Below are 17,897 nucleotides of genomic sequence, written 5' to 3' on the forward strand. Positions count from 1 at the left end.
GGGCCCGAAGAGCCGAGGGTGTTGACGTGAGCGAGTCACTGACCAACATTAAACTGGTAAAGGGGCTTGGCCTGCTTAGCTCCCAGGCAAACGCACCATGGCACATGTTTTCTATCTTTTATTACAGAAGGAGAAGCAGTTAAAGCATTTGCAATATGAAATACCAGAAGAGTTACCCAGCATTGCTTGGGTCAGCCATGTTCCTGTATGAAGCGGGAGGATGCTTCACCTCCCCCACAGGCATGTACAAGGTAGAAGGGGGCTGGGACTGGGGGGGTTGAGTAGGCAGATGCCCTGGGAAGAGGGGACATCCCCAGCTCTCGGTGTGTCAGACCCAAGGACTCACACAGTTCTGCTGAGGCCGTCCCATAGCCTCCAAGGCACTGAGACCGGGCCATAGGGCAGCAGCGGTCCCTGTCTGTGTGTGGTACCCTGCAGCTAATCCTTCCCAGCCAGACTCCTGCTGGCGGCTTGTACTGGGCCCCTTCAGGACTCAGTGAATATTTACAGGAAGCCTTGGCGAGATGAAGGAACCATTCAGCTGTCATCTGGCATGGAGACTCTGAAGGTCCTTGGGCGAGAATAGTGGTCCTCAAACTGTGGTCCACAAAGCACTAGAAGTCCCTGACCGCCTTGGGAGTGGGCTACAGGCTCAGGGCTCCACCCCCCTGCAGTGGGGAGGGAGGGGGTCAGATCTGGTTCTCCGGGAGTGGGCGGTGGAAGTTCCACATGCCGCCACTCATCCCCCCAGCTACGGGAGTGGCGGTGCCGGAAAGCTCGTGCAGGAGGCTTTCCCTGCTGCTCCTAGGGGGCAGTGGGGATGGTGGAAGCAGATAAACACCCCAACCTCACCAGCCCAGCCCCCACACTACCAGCCCTTTCCTGCCCAGACCGCCACTCCATCCCCCTCCTGCAACCTCTTATGCTGGTCAGGCTCCCCCTCAAGAGCCCACGAGCTCTGCCGCAGGGCCCCAGGCTCTGCCACAGCACAGTGACCCAGCAAAGGGGACGATCTTCTCTCAATCGTCAGATGAGAAGCTCTGCGAGGTACAGACCAATGTTCCCTGTAAGCCGAGTACTTGAACGGCCCCTCAGGGGAGATTCAGAGGCCACCCAGCTGATTAGCAGAGCACCCACGGCGTCCACAGCCAGCACCATGGTTTCTACTGGTGGTGTACACCCGCACCTACCGCAGTGCCCAGAGCCAAATTTATACCGCACATGGGGACTCTGCCTCCCGGTGTGACTGGAATGGACCAGGCGCACTGTGGTGCGACCACAGCCCAGCCCACACTGGTCATCGCTTGTGTGTGTTTCTATGTGAATTTGCGCTCAGCCTATGAGAGCGGCCGTGTATCTCTGACCACCCTGGGAGAAGGGGGCCGGCGACACAGGCAGCTGCTCTCAGGAAGTGTGTGGATGAGGAAACATCAGACCAGTCTGTCGTTCAGGGATGGAGCCCCCCTACCTGCGGAATTCTGTGCACACCTGTCGCAGCGGCGGCTGGTTCCCTGGGAAGCTCGCAGGCTCCCTGTCAGCTACAGTCATCCTCCGGGGAGAGCTCCTGTTTCCTGTGAAAGCTCCCTTTGCTGAGGCAGCTCTGTCCCTTCCGCACAGGGGTCACACAGCCCAGGAGTGTGACTGTGTCCTGCTCATTTCTGTCTGTCAATTTCCTGCCTGTGTAACTGAATGGAATCGCTGCCCACTTCTGCCGCTCCCCACAGCTGCAGAAATGAAAGTAACGAGGTAGCTGGGAGCTGTGGCAGGGGAAATCCTGGTCACATGCTGAGTACAGCCCAAGGACCAAAGTCCTCTCGAAGGAACCTCCCCTGCAGTGTCAGCGAGTGACAGACTGGTGCCAACCCACTCACTTTGCCAGGCGACACTCTGTTCTGCACTGTTTCTCCTGCTCTCTGAGCATCCGTAACAGGGAAAGAACTTGAATGTCAGCCCCGTCCTCCAAGGCTTCCACCTCCCGGGGGTGAAGGTGGGAAAGCTTCACACTTTTCTGCTTGTGAGGAGTGTGGCAGGGCCAGGGGTAACTGATGAGTTTTCCAGTGCAACCAAATCACAACAGATTGTCTGAGCCCTTGGCCATTGGCCCCTCATGTGCAGCCCAGTCTGACTCACCCTGGCAAGGCCTCAGGGGGAGAGTCTCTCACACTCCATGTCCGGGGGTGCCTGGCCCATCAGCTGAGACTTCCAGAAAGCTCCTTCACTAGCACTAGTTGTGATGGGGGGGCTCTGTGCTGTGGGCACCAGGTGCCTACGAAGACTAAACCTAACTGTGCTGAGCCATTTATGATGATGGGCCGTGTTATCGCAGGGCAGCTGGACCTATTCAAAGTGTCCCAATGCAAGGGAAAGATGGGAAGACTAGTATAGGCCCATCGAGAGTTCTTTAAAGACCAGAAAGTTGAAAAGGAATCTTGCAAAAAGTAAATAAAAGACTAGCACAAGTGTGTTGGGACAAAATCAGAAAGATTAGGCACAAAATGATTGACGCCTGGTATAGGACATACAAGGCAATAATACGTAATAGAAAGACATCAGTGTCAAGCAAAGAGGAGTGGAGGTTCTCTACTTAGGGTATGTCTGCACTTGGGAATAATGTCGAATTTGTTAGAGTTAACTTTGTTAACACTAGATTTTATAAAATGAAAATTGAGTGTCTGCACCAGCTCACATAGTTGATTTAGTGTGTCCCCAAAAGGTAACCTACATCTGACTGTGAAAGCTGTGCATTGTGAGCAGCTATCCCACAATTTCTGCAGACCTGTTGCATTTTGGGATTTTATGCCAGTGTTTCGTGGGAAAAAAATAGTTGTTGCAAGCAGTTCTGGGTTTCTGATTTCATCATTCCAGAGTGCATTTCCCTCGCTTCCTGCTTCTCATTGAAAACAGCATTTTCATTCAGTTTTTATACCGATTGCCAGCCTCCATTATGAACAATAACATGGATCCTGATGAGTGTCAGAGGGGTAGCCATGTAATCCTGTATCTGCAAAAGCAGAACTTCTCATGGATCCTGATATGCCTCAAAGTTTGCTGCAGTGTTTCAGGCTCAGTTCCCATGCTACGATGCATTATTTTCTGAATGTGCTGCCTGTGCAAAATGAGCTCATTGCTGCCAGAGGCACCGATGGACATGAAGATCTGGAGACAAGAACCACAGAGTTTCTGACCGCTCCGGAGTCACTGTACAGTATGGAGTGCAGCATCTGGAGCCACAAAACCAGATCAGACGGGTGCAATTGCATAATTTTGCAGCCATGGGATGACCAGGCGTGGCCGTGAAATGTTGGCATGCATAAGGCTACCCTCAAAGAACTTTGCAAACATCTGTCTTCTGCCCTGTAGTGCATGATACCAGAATGAGACCTCCTTTAACAGTTGAGAAGCATGTAGCAAGTGCTCTGTGGAAGTTGGCAATACCAGACAACTACTGGTCAGTGGAAAATTCCATTAGGAGTGGGTAAATTGAGGGAACTGTTGTCATGCAATGAGCCAAGGTGATCAACAGGCTTCTCCTGCAAACGACAATGACTTTTGGGAATGTGCGGGAGATAGTGGATAATTTGCTGCCATGGGGTTCCTCAGCTGGGGTGGGGCCGTAAAAGGAACGCGCATCTCCATCTTGGCACCAGACCACCAGGCCTCAGAGTACGTTAACTACAAGGACGTTGGTGGATCACAAAGGTTGTTTCACAAACGTCAACATGGGGTGGTCAGGAAGGGTGCATGACACTCAAATCTTTAGGCATGCTGGTCTGTTTACAAAGCTCCAGAGTGGTACTTTCTTCCAAGACCAGAATATTATCATTGAGGTCATGGAAATGTTCATAGTGATTTTGGATGAGTCTGCTTACCCCTTGTTCCCTTGGCTCATGAAGTCATGCACAGGCACTCTGGACTCCTTTAAGGAGCTCTTTAACTACAGGCTGAGCAGGTGGTAGAATGTGCTTTTGACTGTTTAAAAGCCAGGTTCAGGTGCCTTCTGACCTGCTTACACCTTAATGAAGAAAACACCACCATGGTTGTTGGGGCCTGCTGTATTGTTCATAATATTTGTGAGTTGAGAGGGGAAAGTTTTATACCTGCATGCGGGGCTGAGCAGAGATCCTGGCAAGAAATTATCAGCAACTGACCCCTCCCAACCCCCCCCCCCCCCCCGGGAAACAGGAGTGCCCAGAAAAAGGCACTGAAAATCAGGCACGTTTTGAAAACCAAGTCTGTGATTGAGCATGAAGGGTGTTAGCTGGCATCCCCCCATCCCCCCCGTTCCACACATGCTGTTTTCTTGCCCTTTATGAAACCTCCCTCCAACCATGGGACAACCATCACTTCTCACCCAAGCCTGAAGCATGTTAACCAATAAACAAAACTCTTTTTCCAAACTATAATGTTTTTATTTAGGGGGCTCTAATGGCAGAGTGAGGGCTAGAGGGAAAAAAGGATAATAAGGTCATGGTTAGTCATCAAAGTTAGTCTTACGATGGATGTTGGGTTTGTAGGGCTATGTTTTGAGGGTCTCTGTGACCTCTCTCCCCCTTTCTGGGGCCCCCTGATGACAGGAGGAGGCAGAATATGTGGAAGGAGGGGGCATGGGATGGGGGGAGGTAAACTGGACAGGGGATGCATGGCCAGGAGCAGGGGAATGGACTGACTGTTTTGAGGGAGGTCTACCATGATGGTGTCTGGAGTGGCTGTGGGGAAGAAGTGGGAATGAATGAGGAAGGGTGGCATGTTACACTGGTGCCTAGAGTGGCCTGGGGATGCTGGGCCTCTAAAGGTCAAAGGTAATGAGTACTGATATGGTGGAATGTAATGGACATGTGTGGGAGGGGGCGTGCAGAGTTTGCTGACTTTGTTTTCTCAAGCATGGCTTCAGTTGAGGCAGAGGTTGCAGATTGTGATGTCTCAATCATTGACTCAATCAGTTCTATCTGCCTGTTCATTATGCACATGAATGAGACATGCATTTGTGCTTGACAGTCCATGTGTTTTTCCTCCAGTCACTCAACTCTTCTTTCTCCTATGTTACTACATTAAAATAACTCTCCGACATTTCATTCTGGGACTTTTTTCTCCTCTCCATTTGAGGCAACCTCTTGTGGGCGAAACTGGGGCCTCTCCCTCATCTCCCAAGGCCTTTTCCTTATAATGAATGAATTTAGAAATATGAATGGCATTGTCTATAGCAACATTTTTATCTTAACTCAGAACAATGACCATACTGACGGAATGAATGTCTGGCTGTCTCTATGGAAGAACATGTTGCAACTGCAAGGTCACTCTGGTGACTCTGAAGAATGGATGCTGCCAAGCAGAACTATTTCAGATGTTATGCAGCTGAGGTTTATCTTCAACACCACGGTAAGGTATCTTCAGGTCATGCAAAAAACAAATTCTTAAAGCAACACTGGGGTAGATGTCGGGGAAGTGCTGCATGGTAGGGCCAGGTGTTAAGTGGTGCCCCAGAGTGAGACCTGCGCTCTCTGACCCTGGCTTAGACCTGCCTCAGCTCCTTGACTTTCATTCACATGTGCTCTTGGATGTGGTTGTGTCCCCTTTCTGCAAGGCTGGCAGCCATGGCCATGTTCCTACCCCTGTCTCCTTCAGGCTGGGTCTGGCCCATGGGAAGCCAGGGTCCCCCCATGGGGATCTCAGGGGCACAGCTCATCACCCTTAGTCTGGCTCATGCTCTGGCTGGTGCAGTGGGTGAGCAGCATGTTCCTGGTGAGCCTACGGTGTTCTGTGTCTCACCAGAAGTCTGTGAGAACTCTATCCCCATTACGGACTCTGGCCTGATGGGGAGAAGATGGAATATCCCTTTCCCCAGTCTACATGGCACTTTTATCAAGTAGAAAATGTGGGTAATGAACCACATGGATAATGAACTAGGGCAGTAAGAAAGGTGCACCACCCATTACACTTAAACGCTAAGCTTACAGATCATTATGTGTTTGGGTCTGTGCATTGTTTTAATGAATGTTATCATGTATAGTGTAAAAAAAATGGATACGGAATGTGAAATATGTGAAATGTGGCACCTGCATGTGCTGGTGGAAACATTCTGGATGCGGCAGAATTTTAGAAAGGAGTTATGTATGGGGACTGTTGCCAAACTAAAAGTTGCTGGGGATTAGTCTCTTTCCCAGAAGAAAGGAGAAAGGCTGAAGAGAAACTAGGATACGAAGACTGGCAATCCCCAGGACCAACGGGAAGAGGCCAAGGCTCCAGATCAATCTTATTGACAGAGCAGGCCAATGAGGGAATCAGGAGCTCAAAGGCCCATCTTCCATGTGAAGCAGAGCTGCATCACCTAATCCATCACAGTTAGCCTCCCTTGGACTGGAGGATGACAGAAGCGAGAGAGAGCAAATTGTGATGGATGATTGAGGGCTGGTCATCATTTGCCACTACTGGTCTAAAGGATGGAATGGTAAAATCTTGCACAAGCTGTACCCCATCTGTCACAATTTACTATTCTTAGAGCAATTAGAAAGGAAGGAGGTGGATGAAACCATGACAGGACACCGGGGAAGTCGGTATGTGCAAAATCTGCTTAACTTTGCCAACATGGGATTTAGTATCTGTTGTGCAGGTCTGTCTTGTATTGCATGTCGGCAGAGTCCCTTCACTGTGGGCAAGGACAGGCCAGGGGCTAAATATTCTCTGCTTTCCACTGTCCAAAGGCCAGGAGAATTTGGCCAGTGCTTGCCCTAGAAAACAAAGCGAGGTTCAAAACGGCAGGGGAGAGGATTTGACTCTTTAGAGTTCTGTAGTATTTGTATGTGCAGAAATGCCCAAAAGCTTCCTATCTCTGATTGCCGACATTAGCTCTGTGACATCCCCACCCCTCCTGACCAAGCAGGGAAATCCTCCCAGTGCACTTGTAACTCCTGGGTGAATGTGAATTATGCATCTAACTCCGGTCCCGGGCACAGAGTAAACTCATGTTACAGCTTCCACACTTTGTAGCTCCCCTTCACCACCTGCTCTTCCCTCTTGCTATTAAAAAGGGGGACAAATTGTAACTGGATCATAAATGACCCAGGATGAGGGGAAAGTTCAGTCTGAATGTTTCTTTGCATGGGGTGGGGAAGGCTGGGTGGGGTCAGATCCAGAGGGCAAAGTATTTACCAGGCACTGGTAGAAATAACAACAGGGAAAACTCTCATGTCCTCCTTCTTGCCAGTCAGGGCATTTCTACCTAGGGGAGTAAGCAGCACATCACTGAGCTGCTAGTGGTGTATAACCATGGTGTGGGGGGGGCAGCCCCATTCAATATCCGTGTCTCAAAGCCTTGTTCTCTCCTAGGAGAGGGAAGAGAGTTTGGGGCAAAGAGGCTGAAGTGCCTGGATTTTGCATGTGCATCTCTCTGCAGCCATATGTGATACTGAGCCACTGGCATTCACATGGGGAGTTCTCCACATGGGGGCTCAGCTTCAGCCCCATTGATTTTGGGTAGGGGTGTTAACCATTTACCCACTGGGAGCAGGTCTGGGGCTCACAGGCTGGAAGCATCTAGCTGGGGAGTGTTGATTCGCCCTTCCAACATCAGGATCAGAGAGACTGGGGCAGAGGGTGGGGATACCATGAAGCTGGACGTGCTCTGGACAGAAGGGAACAGGCTCAGGTGAGAAGAGCCGGGCATTGGAGGGGACATGGGGGGCAGGTGGGTGTGAGTCAGCAGGAGTGGGAGTGATGAGGGCAGGGTGAGAGCTGGCTCCTTGAGGGGTTCCTTTAACCCTGTCCCTTGTGGGAGCCAGTATCTGCTGCTGTAGTAACACTGGTTAGTTTTAGAGAAGGTTTTCTGACTTTCCTTCCTTCTCTTTTTAGAATGAAACTGGCCAAGGGCCAGTCAGTTCCTTTGCCCCGGCCCATCCAGCAACTGTCACCCTGATAAGGAAACGTTTTATGGTGCTGCACATGCTAGTTATTGCTCTAAAGTCTGAAGGTTACAACAACTCCCACCTCCAGAGACAAGGAGCTTCTCAGCCCACATGGGTGTAAAGAGAAGTTAACAAATATGGAGCTGACTCTTAGAATCATAGAACAGAACACTAGGACTGGAAGGGACCTCGAGAGGCCATCAAGTCCAGCCCCCTGCCCCAATGGCAGGACCAAGCACTGTTTAAACCATCCCTGATAGACACTTATCTAACCTGGTCTTAAATATCTCCAGCAATGGAGATTCCACAACCTCCCCAGGCAATTTATTCCAGTGTTTGACCACCCTGACACTTAGGAACTTTTTCCTAATGTCCAACCTAAACCTCCCTTGCTGCAGTTTAAGCCCAGTTTAAGCTGCCTTGCTGCTTGTTGTATCCTCAGAGGCCAAGAAGAAGAAGTTTTCTCCCTCCTCCTTATGACACCCTTTTAGATACCTGAAAACCACTATCATGTCTCCTGTCAGTCTTCTCTTTTCCAAACTAAACAAGCCCAATTCTTTCAGCCTTTCTTCATAGGTCACATTCTCTAGACCTTTGATCATTCTCGTCGCTCTTTTCTGGACCCTCTCTAATTTCTCCACATCTTTCTTGAGCTGCGGTGCCCAGAACTGGACACAATACTCCAGCTGAGGCCTAAGCAGCACAGAGTAGAGCGGGAGAATGACTTCTCATGTCTTGTTCACAACACACCTGTTAATGCATCCCAGAATCACATTTGCTTTTTTTTAACAGCATCACACTGTTGACTCATATTTAGCTTGTGGGCCACTATAACCCCTAGATCCCTTTCTGCCTAGATCTCTACGGACTCCTTCCTAGACAGTTGCTTCCCATTCTGTATGTGTGAAACTGATTGTTCCATCCTAAGTGGAGCTTTGCATTTGTCCTTATTAAACTTCAGCCTGTTTACCTCAGACCAATTCTCCAATTTGTCCAGATTATTTTGAATCCTGACCCTATCCTCCACTGCAGTTGCAACCCCTCCTAGCTTGGTATCATCTGCAGACGTAATAAGTGTAATAATACTTAATATTTCTAGACTTCAAGGGCAGAAGAGACCATCGTGATCATCTAGTCCAAACTCCTGCTCATCACAGGCTGCAGAGCCTCTTCCTTCCTCTCCTGCAGCAGGCCCCAGCCTCTGGCTGCAGGAATGGAGCTCTCAAGTCACAATTTAAAGACTTTCCTGCAATAGAAAGCTCCCTATTTTCTGTAGTTTAAAGTAGAGGGTCACTCAGGTCCCATGCTGCAAAAAAGTTGCAATAAAAACAGGTCTCTGTCAGACAGATGTGAGGGAACCTTCCTTTCCAACCCTAAAAATGGCAATCACGTACACCAGGTGTGTGCATATGAGGGAAGGCAGGTCCCCTCAAAGGTGCGTGAAATCCATCTCATTAGAAATGTGGACATCTGTGACTGTTTTTCTGTCTGCGTATTCACATTTCTAGGCTGATTCATGAAGTTTTTATATTCAAGAGACTGATTTTCTTACATGTCCTGAAAGGTTTTTTTTTTTTCATATGACCATAACCAACATTTCCATTTGGTTTGGTTTACATGAGACAAGTGCGGTGGGAGACGCTGCTCATTGCAGGGATGAAAACTGGGGCCTGCTGTGAAAGGTTTTCTCACCCCTGACTTAGACTATGAGTGTGTAGACCAGACTGACCAGCCAGAGAGCTGGGAAAAAATTCTCTGTGGCAACTCAGAGCCCCGCCTTCTCACAGCCCCGCTCACAGTTTGGATAGATTCGTAGCTTGATTATCACCATATTCCACACAAAGGGATTTAAGCATTTTCCAAGATCTCACAGAATTCAGTAGCTTGTTGCACTCAGCCAGGGACCACCTTCTATTTTGTCTTCAGCTGTGTCTACGCTGCCAAATAAAGTCAAATGTGTTAAAGTTGACTTTTTACTGCTAGATTTTATGAAGTTGATGGTGAGTGTCCACACATGTCCAGAAAGTCAATATAGTGTGTTTACCTTGCCTTTGCTAGGTTTGACTGTGTCAGCGGTGCATTGTGGGTACATATCCCACAGTGCCTGCAGCCCCATTGCATTCTGGGCTTTTGTGCCAGTGGGTTGCGGGAAAAAAAATGCACCACAAGTGGTTGTGGGTGTCTGATGTCATCCTCCCGGAATGCATTGCCTTCGCTCTAGCCTGCCATTGAAAACAAATGGCCAAAGGCATTTTCATGCCATGTTTCCAAAGCCTGCCCCTGACTCACGCAGTTACACAGAGCTAGCGCGGAGCTTGAGCAGCTGAGATCAGTTGCACCGTGGCTATAGCCACTTAAAGAAGAGTCCTGCAGCATCTTCTTAGACAAGGAGAGCGGGAGGAGGAGGAAGATGTGCGCCTTGGTTCAGAGCACGCTGCAGGACTGGCGATGAGGAGTGCCGAGCTGCTGGCTGCACTGGCTGTATTGCCTGCGGTGGAGTGTTGGTTCTGGAATCGTGGTGCGATCACATGGTGTTGCAGGGCTGGGCTGAGGAGCAGCGGCTGCCGAACTTCTGCATGGGCAAAGCCACTTTCCTGCAACTTTGTGGTTTGCTGCCCCTCGCCCTGCAGTGCAGGGATACCACGATGAGACCTGCTCGGACTGTTCCCAAGCGAGTGGCAACTGCTCTGTGGAAGTTTGCAATGTCTGACAACTACCATTCAGTGGGAAATCAGTTCGGGGTGGGCTGGACTACAGAGGGGGCCGGGTGATCCGGGTAGCCAAGGCAATCAATGCCCTTCCACTGAGAAAGTCTGTGACTCTGGGAAATGTGCAGGATACGGTGAAGAGCATTGCTGTGCATGTGTTTTGTCCTTCTGATTTATTTTGCACTCTGGTGTGACTATATCCCATCTCTGGCTGCAGGAATGGGGCTCTCAAGTCACAATTTGAAGACTTTCCAGCAATAGAAAGCCCCCCGTTTTCTCTAGTTTAAAGTAGAAGGTCACCCAAGTCCCATGCTGCAAAAAAGTTACAATAAAAACAGGTCTCTGTCAGAGAGATGTGAGGGAACCTTCTTTTCCAGCCCCAAAGCATCTGATGAAGTGGGTGTTTGCCCACGAAAGCTTATGCTCCAAAATGTCTGTCAATCTATAAGGTGCCACAAGACTTCTTGTTGTTCTCGAAGCTACAGACTAACACGGCCACCTCTCTGATACCTCTATCCCATTGATTGTTCTCACTCATAGAATCATAGAATCATAGAACAATAGAGCTGGAAGAGACCTAAAAAAGCCATCGAGTCCAGCCCCCTGCTCCAAGCAGGACCAAACCCATCAGATCAGCCCAGCCAGGGCTTTGTCGAGGCGAGACTTAAACACCTCCAGGGATGGAGACTCCACCACTTCCCTGTGTGGACCATTCCAGTGCTTCACCACCCTCCTTGTGAAAAAGTTTTTCCTAATGTTCAACCTGGACCTTCCCAGCCGCAACTTGAGACCATTGTTCCGTGTTCTGCCATCCGTGACCACTGTGAGCAGCCTCTCTCCAGCCTCTTTGGAGCCTCCCTTCAGTAAGTTGAAGGCTGTTATCAAGTCCCACCTCCAGTCTTCTCTTCTGGAGAATAAACAGTCCCAATTCTCTCAATCTTTCTTCATAAGTCATACGCTCCAGCTCCCTAATTATTTTGATCGCCCTCCGCTGGACCCTCTCCAGTGTACCCGCATCCTTCCTATAAGTGGGGGCCCAGAACTGGACACAGTACTCCAGATGTGGCCTCACCAAAGCCGAATAAAGAGGAACAATCACTTCTCTGGATCTACTGGCAACGCTCCTCTTGATGCAACCTAATATGCCATTAGCCTTCTTGGCTACACTGGCACAGTGTTGACTCATGTCCAGCTTCTCGTCCACTACAACTCCCAGATCCTTTTCTGCAAAACTACTACCGAGCCAGTCAGACCCCAGCCTGTAACAATGGTTGGGATTCTTCCGGCCCAAGTGCAGCATTTGTCTATAAGCACTTTAACCACAATCCCTGGTTTAGTTTACATCAGGGACCTGGAGTAAATTAAACTGGCCACTGATCCCACAGCTGATGCTGCAGGGTTTGATCCTATTCTTTGCACAGAGCTGAAGAAATTACAGAGATGCCCAGGGCACAGAGCTTGGAGAACTGGCTGTCAGCTTTCAAAGCTGAGTCTGCTGGTCCCAAAGCTCCCCAGGCTGCTAGTGAGTGGGCATGTAAGAGGAATTTGAACTTTGTGCCACAACCAACCTGCAAGGCAGGTTCAGTCACAATTGTGTTCCAGCCCCTTTTCTGCTTTCGGTTTTGCAGCTGGTGAGTGGCCAAGAGAGGACAGTGCTTCCATTGAATGTAAAATGTGTTAACTTAATGCAAAGCTCGGGGCAGGCTGGAGTTACCCCCGTGGCTCACTGACCCCTCCAGCAGGATGGACGTTACAGCCTGGGCAAAGGAAGCCATCTCTGGGCACAGGAGCACTGCCTAGGGGGATGGCTCCAGGTGCCAGCGAAGCAGGGAGCCCCCTGGAGAGACTGGAATTGCTCAGACCGTCGCTCTGCAGGACTCCACAGGTAAGGGTCATGCACTGCTGCGCTGCCCTGGCTCCTGGGGCTGATTGCAGGGATTTGGGAATAAAGTGTCACTTTCTCCCCTGGAGCTCAGCTGTGGCTGTAGAAATACCCACACAGATTCAACGACCTACCCGGTCACTTCGCCGCCCTCGGCTTCACCTGTGTGTGTGGTTCTGCTCTAGTTACTGACAGCTGTAGGAACCCATTGCCAGTTGCAGTTCTCCTGTGGGCTGTTGTTGGGAATCAGGTGTTTTCAACATCTTCTTACTACTGTGAGGCTACGTCTACACGTGAAGCCTACTTCGAAGTAGCCTATTTCGATGTGGCGACATCGAAATAGGCTATTTCGATGAATAACGTCTACACGTCCTCCAGGGCTGGCAACGTCGATGTTCAACATCGACGTTGCGCAGCACCACATCGAAATAGGCGCAGCGAGGGAACGTCTACACGCCACAGTAGCACACATCGAAATAAGGGTGCCAGGCACAGCTGCAGACAGGGTCACAGGGCGGACTCAACAGCCAGCCGCTCCCTTAAAGGGCCCCTCCCAGACACACTTGCACTAAACAGCACAAGATACACAGAGCCGACAACGAGTTGCAGACCCTGTGCATGCAGCATGAATCCCCCGCTGCAGCAGCAGCAGCCAGAAGCCCTGGGCTAAGGGCTGCTGCACACGGTGACCATAGAGCCCCGCACGGGCTGGAGAGACAGCGTCTCTCAACGCCCCAGCTGATGGCTGCCATGGAGGACCCCACAATTTCGACGTTGCGGGACGCGGATCGTCTACACGGTCCCTACTTCGACGTTGAACGTCGAAGTAGGGCGCTATTCCTATCTCCTCATGGGGTTAGCGACTTCGACGTCTCGCCGCCTAACGTCGAAGGTAACTTCGAAATAGCGCCCGACGCGTGTAGCCGCGACGGCCGCTATTTCAATGTTAGTGCCGCTACTTCGAAGTCGCGTGCACGTGTAGACACAGCTTGATGCTCCAAGGAGAGAGGGTAAAAGAGGGAAGGGGAACAGCTTGAGCCAGATTGGGTGCAACTAATGTTGAGGGACTGGGCCAAAACAAATCTGATGTGGTTCAACAAGGAGAAGTGTAGAGTCCTGCACCTGGGGGGGAAGAATCCCAAACATTGTTACAGGCTGGGGATGGACTGGCTCAGCAGCAGTACAATGGAAAGAGACCTAGGGGTTATGGTGGATGGGAGGCTGGATATGAGTAAACAGTGTGCCCCTGTAGCCAAGAAGGCTAGCGGCATACTGGGGTGCATTAGGAGGAGCATTTCGAGCAGATCTAGAGAAGTGGTTGTTCCCCTGTATTCAGCACTGGTGAGGCCACATCTAGAATATTGTGTCCAGTTTTGGGCCCCCCAGTATAGAAAGGATGTGGATGTGCTGGAGCAGGTTCAGCAGGGGGCAACAAAAATGATTAAGGGGCTGGAGCACAAGAGAGGAGAGACTGAGGGATTTGGGCTTGTTTAGTTTACAGAAGAGAAGACTTAGGGGTGATTTAATAGCAGCCTTCAACTTCCTGCAGGGGAGCTCTAAAGAGAGTGGTAAGAAACTGTTCTGAGTGGTGACAGATGGCAGAACAAGGAGCAATGGTCAGAAGCTGAAGAGGGGGAGGTGCAGGTTAGATATTAGGAAAAACTCTTTCCCCAGGAGGGTGGTGAAGCACTGGAATGTGTTACCTAGAGAGGTGGTGGATTCTCCATCCCTAGAGGTTTTTAAGTCCTGGCTTGACAAGGTCCTGGCTGGGATGACTTAGTGGGGCTGATCCTACTTGAAGCCGCAAGCTGGACTAGATGACCTCCAATGGTTCTGTGATTCTGAGGGGGGAGGGGGGAGACTTTTCTAAAGCTCTTAAGGGATTCAGGAGCACAAGCCCATTGACTCGAATCCCCTTATGTGTGTGTTAAATCTCACCCTCCGAGTGCCAGTTGTTCCGACCCAGATCTCCCCTCCTCCCTCCCCAGTGCGACTGCTGGGCCTGCCCAGCCCCTGCAGTCGTCCTGCCTGAGGCCTATTACAGCGACTTCGCCACGGCGTAGTCCAAACAGAGCTTCCATCAGCATTATGTGGTGTGAACTCCATGTGAAGTCAGCCCTCGTCCACTGCCCCTTCCACCAACCCAGCCTCTTTCAGGCACAATGAATATGCACTGACTCATTAGCATAATGGTGGCCGCGGCAATTTGAAAGTGTGGCTTTTCGAATCGCACACCACCCATGGAGACGGGACCTTCCGAAAGGATCGCTCCCAGTTTTCGAAAGCCCTTCTTCCGATTCTTTTGAAGATGGGGTTTACTTTTGAAAGAGCAGTGTCTACACTGGCTTTCTTCTTTTGAAAGAAGCTCTTTCGAAATTAGAATATGCAAACGAGGTGCCGAATATGCAATTTTATACCTAATTTACATTTTCAATTTACCTCATTTGCATACCTCTTTTGAAAGAGGAATGCAAGTGTAGACACACCCTAGAGGACCAGTCCTGAGTGGGCTGATCTTCCCTGGAAATGTGGTTCTAACATTAGAGGGAGAAAGAACTTTTCAGTGAACTGGAGATCCTGGTCAGGAAAAAAACATTTCTAACTTAAAGCTTTCACCCAATCTAAGAACAGCTATCCAGGGTAAGAACTCACATGTAGCCTGATTCTTAGTGGAACAATAGCATGAGCTATGAATTTTCTTTTATTTTAATTTGATAAATCACTTTGATCTGCCAATTTTCTTATACTAACTTAAATCCTTCTGGTTTTGCTTAATAAAATGCTTGTTTATTATCAATCCCAGTGTAAGTAATTATTACCTGGGAAGGGCTGCAAATATGCACATCTCACCTTCATTGGTGAAGGAGGCTTACTTAATTTGCTCTCCCTGTGCAAATCTTTTACACAGAGACAGGTTTATTTAGGGTTTTGATCCCTTTTGTGGGTTGATTCCCAGGTGCTGTGCCCTAGAACTGCATCCCTCCCAGAGCTGTGGTAAATCAGTGTCTGAATTGCTCTGCAGGCGGGTGGTAACACCAACTCTGTGCACTGGCTGAGGGAGACCAGAGGATCTGGGTCAGCAGGACAGGGTGGTTGGGAGCGCCAGACAGAAAGAAGGCAGGTTTCAGGGTCACAATCAGCACACCTGGGAACACCCCAATGGGTCTTCTTCACTACAGTAGAGACAGACAAAAGAAAGCTTCTGAACGCAAACCTTCTTGCACACTCCACACAACCCAAGCTGCTGTCCTAAGGCTCCCCTCACACCCTAACCCTTGTCCTGCACCTCCACACCCCAATTTCTTGCTCTGGGACCCCTGAACTCCATCTTACACTTTAATTTTTTTACAGATACTGTCATACATCAGCTCTACTGGGTCCTTGCCCTGAGCTGGCCCCAAAAGGAAGGTCTGTGACATGACAGTAGGTGTAAGAAATTTGTTACCTTCACCTCTTCAGACACCTGACGTTTCTCATTTGCTCTCCCATTCTGGGCTATTGTTCCTCTTCCCTGCAGGGGCTGAGGGAAGAAACTTGCTCCAGGGATAATGCTTATTCATTGAGACTTCCCATTGGCTTTTTAAGAACCTCCACTGACGTGTTGATTCCAACCCAGAGAATCGGAATATCTCTGCAGCTCAGATCCCGGGCCTGTTTGGCCATGTCCCAAAGAGAGAAGTAATTCTTTCCCCACAAGCAGAGGCAATGCCAAGGGGATTGGTACAGAGTTCCACCAATAATTCATACAAATATTTCAGTGAGTTTCCTGATCTGTCAGCATAATGAAAGTCTCTTTAAAATAGAAACATTCAAGAAACAATGGCTGGAAGTTAAAAGTGGACAAATTCAAATTAGCAATAAGGCACAGAATTGTGACAGCAAAGCCGTGTCTACACGTGCACACTACTTTGAAGTAGCGGCACTAACGTCGAAATAGCGCCCGTCACGGCTACACGTGTTGAGCGCTATTTCGATGTTAACATTGACGTTAGGCGGCGAGACGTCGAAGCCGCTAACCCCATGAGGGGATGGGAATAGCGCCCTACTTCGAAGTTGAACATCGAAGTAGGGCACGTGTAGACAATCCGCGTCCCGCAACATCGAAATAGCGGGGTCCACCATGGTGGCCATCAGCTGAGGGGTTGAGAGGCGCGCTCTCTCCAGCACCTGCGGGGCTCTATGGTCACCATGTGCAGCAGCCCTTAGCCCAGGGCTTCTGGTTGCTGCTGCGGCAGCTGGGGATCCATGCTGCATGCACAGGGTCTGCAACCAGTTGTCGGCTCTGTGGATCTTGTGTTGTTTAGTGCAACTGTGTCTGGGAGGGGCCCTTTAAGGGAGCAGCTTGCTGTTGAGTTCGCCCTGTGACCTTGTCTGCAGCTGTGCCTGGCACCCTTATTTTGATGTGTGCTACTTTGGCGTGTAGACGTTCCCTCGCAGCGCCTATTTCGATGTGGTGCTGCGCAACGTCGATATTGAACGTCGACGTTGCCAGCCCTGGAGGACGTGTAGACGTTATTCATCGAAATAGCCTATTTCAATGTCGCTACATCGAAATAAGCTACTTTGATGTAGGCTTCACGTGTAGACGTAGCTCAAGAGTGATAAATCATAGGATCAAACCACCGAGGTTAGCAGTGAACTGGCTGTCCCTCGTGGTCATCAGATAAAGACTTGGTGGCTTTCTGGGAGATTGTTTTATTCAAATGCAAGATGGGACTCAGTTCGGGGCAAATGATGAGAGTCTTTGGCTTGTGGCACAGATCAGATAAGATGGTTTAATGGTCCACCCTGACCTTATTCTATGACTATATGGAAACATAACTGATCCATGGCCCGTGGCTGTGAAAGTCAGAGAACCGAGGCGCTGTCACTCCATCCCGCTCACTTTCTGTCTGGTTTGTTGTTTCTCCTCTTCTCAGATCCAGCAACGATGATGGGGAAGGTTCCCTTGTTCTCCTCTGGCTCTGCAGTGAGCTCTGCTCTGCCCAGCTACCTCACCCTCTGCCTCGCACTGCAGGTTCCCAGGCTGGAGTCGGGTAGGAGCTCTTCCCTCCTCCTTGGGTTTGTTGATCTTGCTGTTGCTGGTGATTAACGTACACCTCACATCACTGCCTTGTCTTACAAACCATGTCTGCTCAACTTGCTAACAACCAGCCATGTGGAGATACCACAGTGCACTGCTGGGTCCCTGAAGCCAGTCCAATACTTGGTTGACCTGGGACAAAGGGTCCTCCCAGGTCTGGCTAAAGACACAAGTATCATGAATGTAATCCAGAGCAAAGCTCTTCATACCCCTCCACAACTGATCCACAAGGCACTCACATACTCCACTGAGGCCAAAAGGCAGGACTAGGAACTCACAGAGCCCCAGTGGGGCAATAAAAGCATAGTACAGCCTGGCCTTTGGAT

The 17,897-nt window shown here is 49.9% G+C and overlaps 1 protein-coding gene across 1 annotated transcript in view; it reads left to right on the forward strand.

The window, feature by feature from the left end:
- Positions 1 to 5,358: 5,358 nt before the first annotated feature.
- The window catches only part of LOC142024666 (butyrophilin subfamily 1 member A1-like), a 34,580-nt gene continuing 22,041 nt past the window's right edge, over positions 5,359 to 17,897 (forward strand). The window contains exons 1-3 of the mRNA XM_075016820.1: positions 5,359 to 5,376; positions 12,235 to 12,491; positions 17,408 to 17,524. Of these exons, the coding sequence (XP_074872921.1) occupies positions 17,419 to 17,524 (106 nt within the window). The 5' untranslated portion in view covers positions 5,359 to 5,376; positions 12,235 to 12,491; positions 17,408 to 17,418. The remainder of the gene's footprint in view (positions 5,377 to 12,234; positions 12,492 to 17,407; positions 17,525 to 17,897) is intronic.

Source organism: Carettochelys insculpta, chromosome 22 (assembly GCF_033958435.1).
Source record: "Carettochelys insculpta isolate YL-2023 chromosome 22, ASM3395843v1, whole genome shotgun sequence".
Classification (NCBI taxonomy): Eukaryota; Metazoa; Chordata; order Testudines; family Carettochelyidae; genus Carettochelys; species Carettochelys insculpta.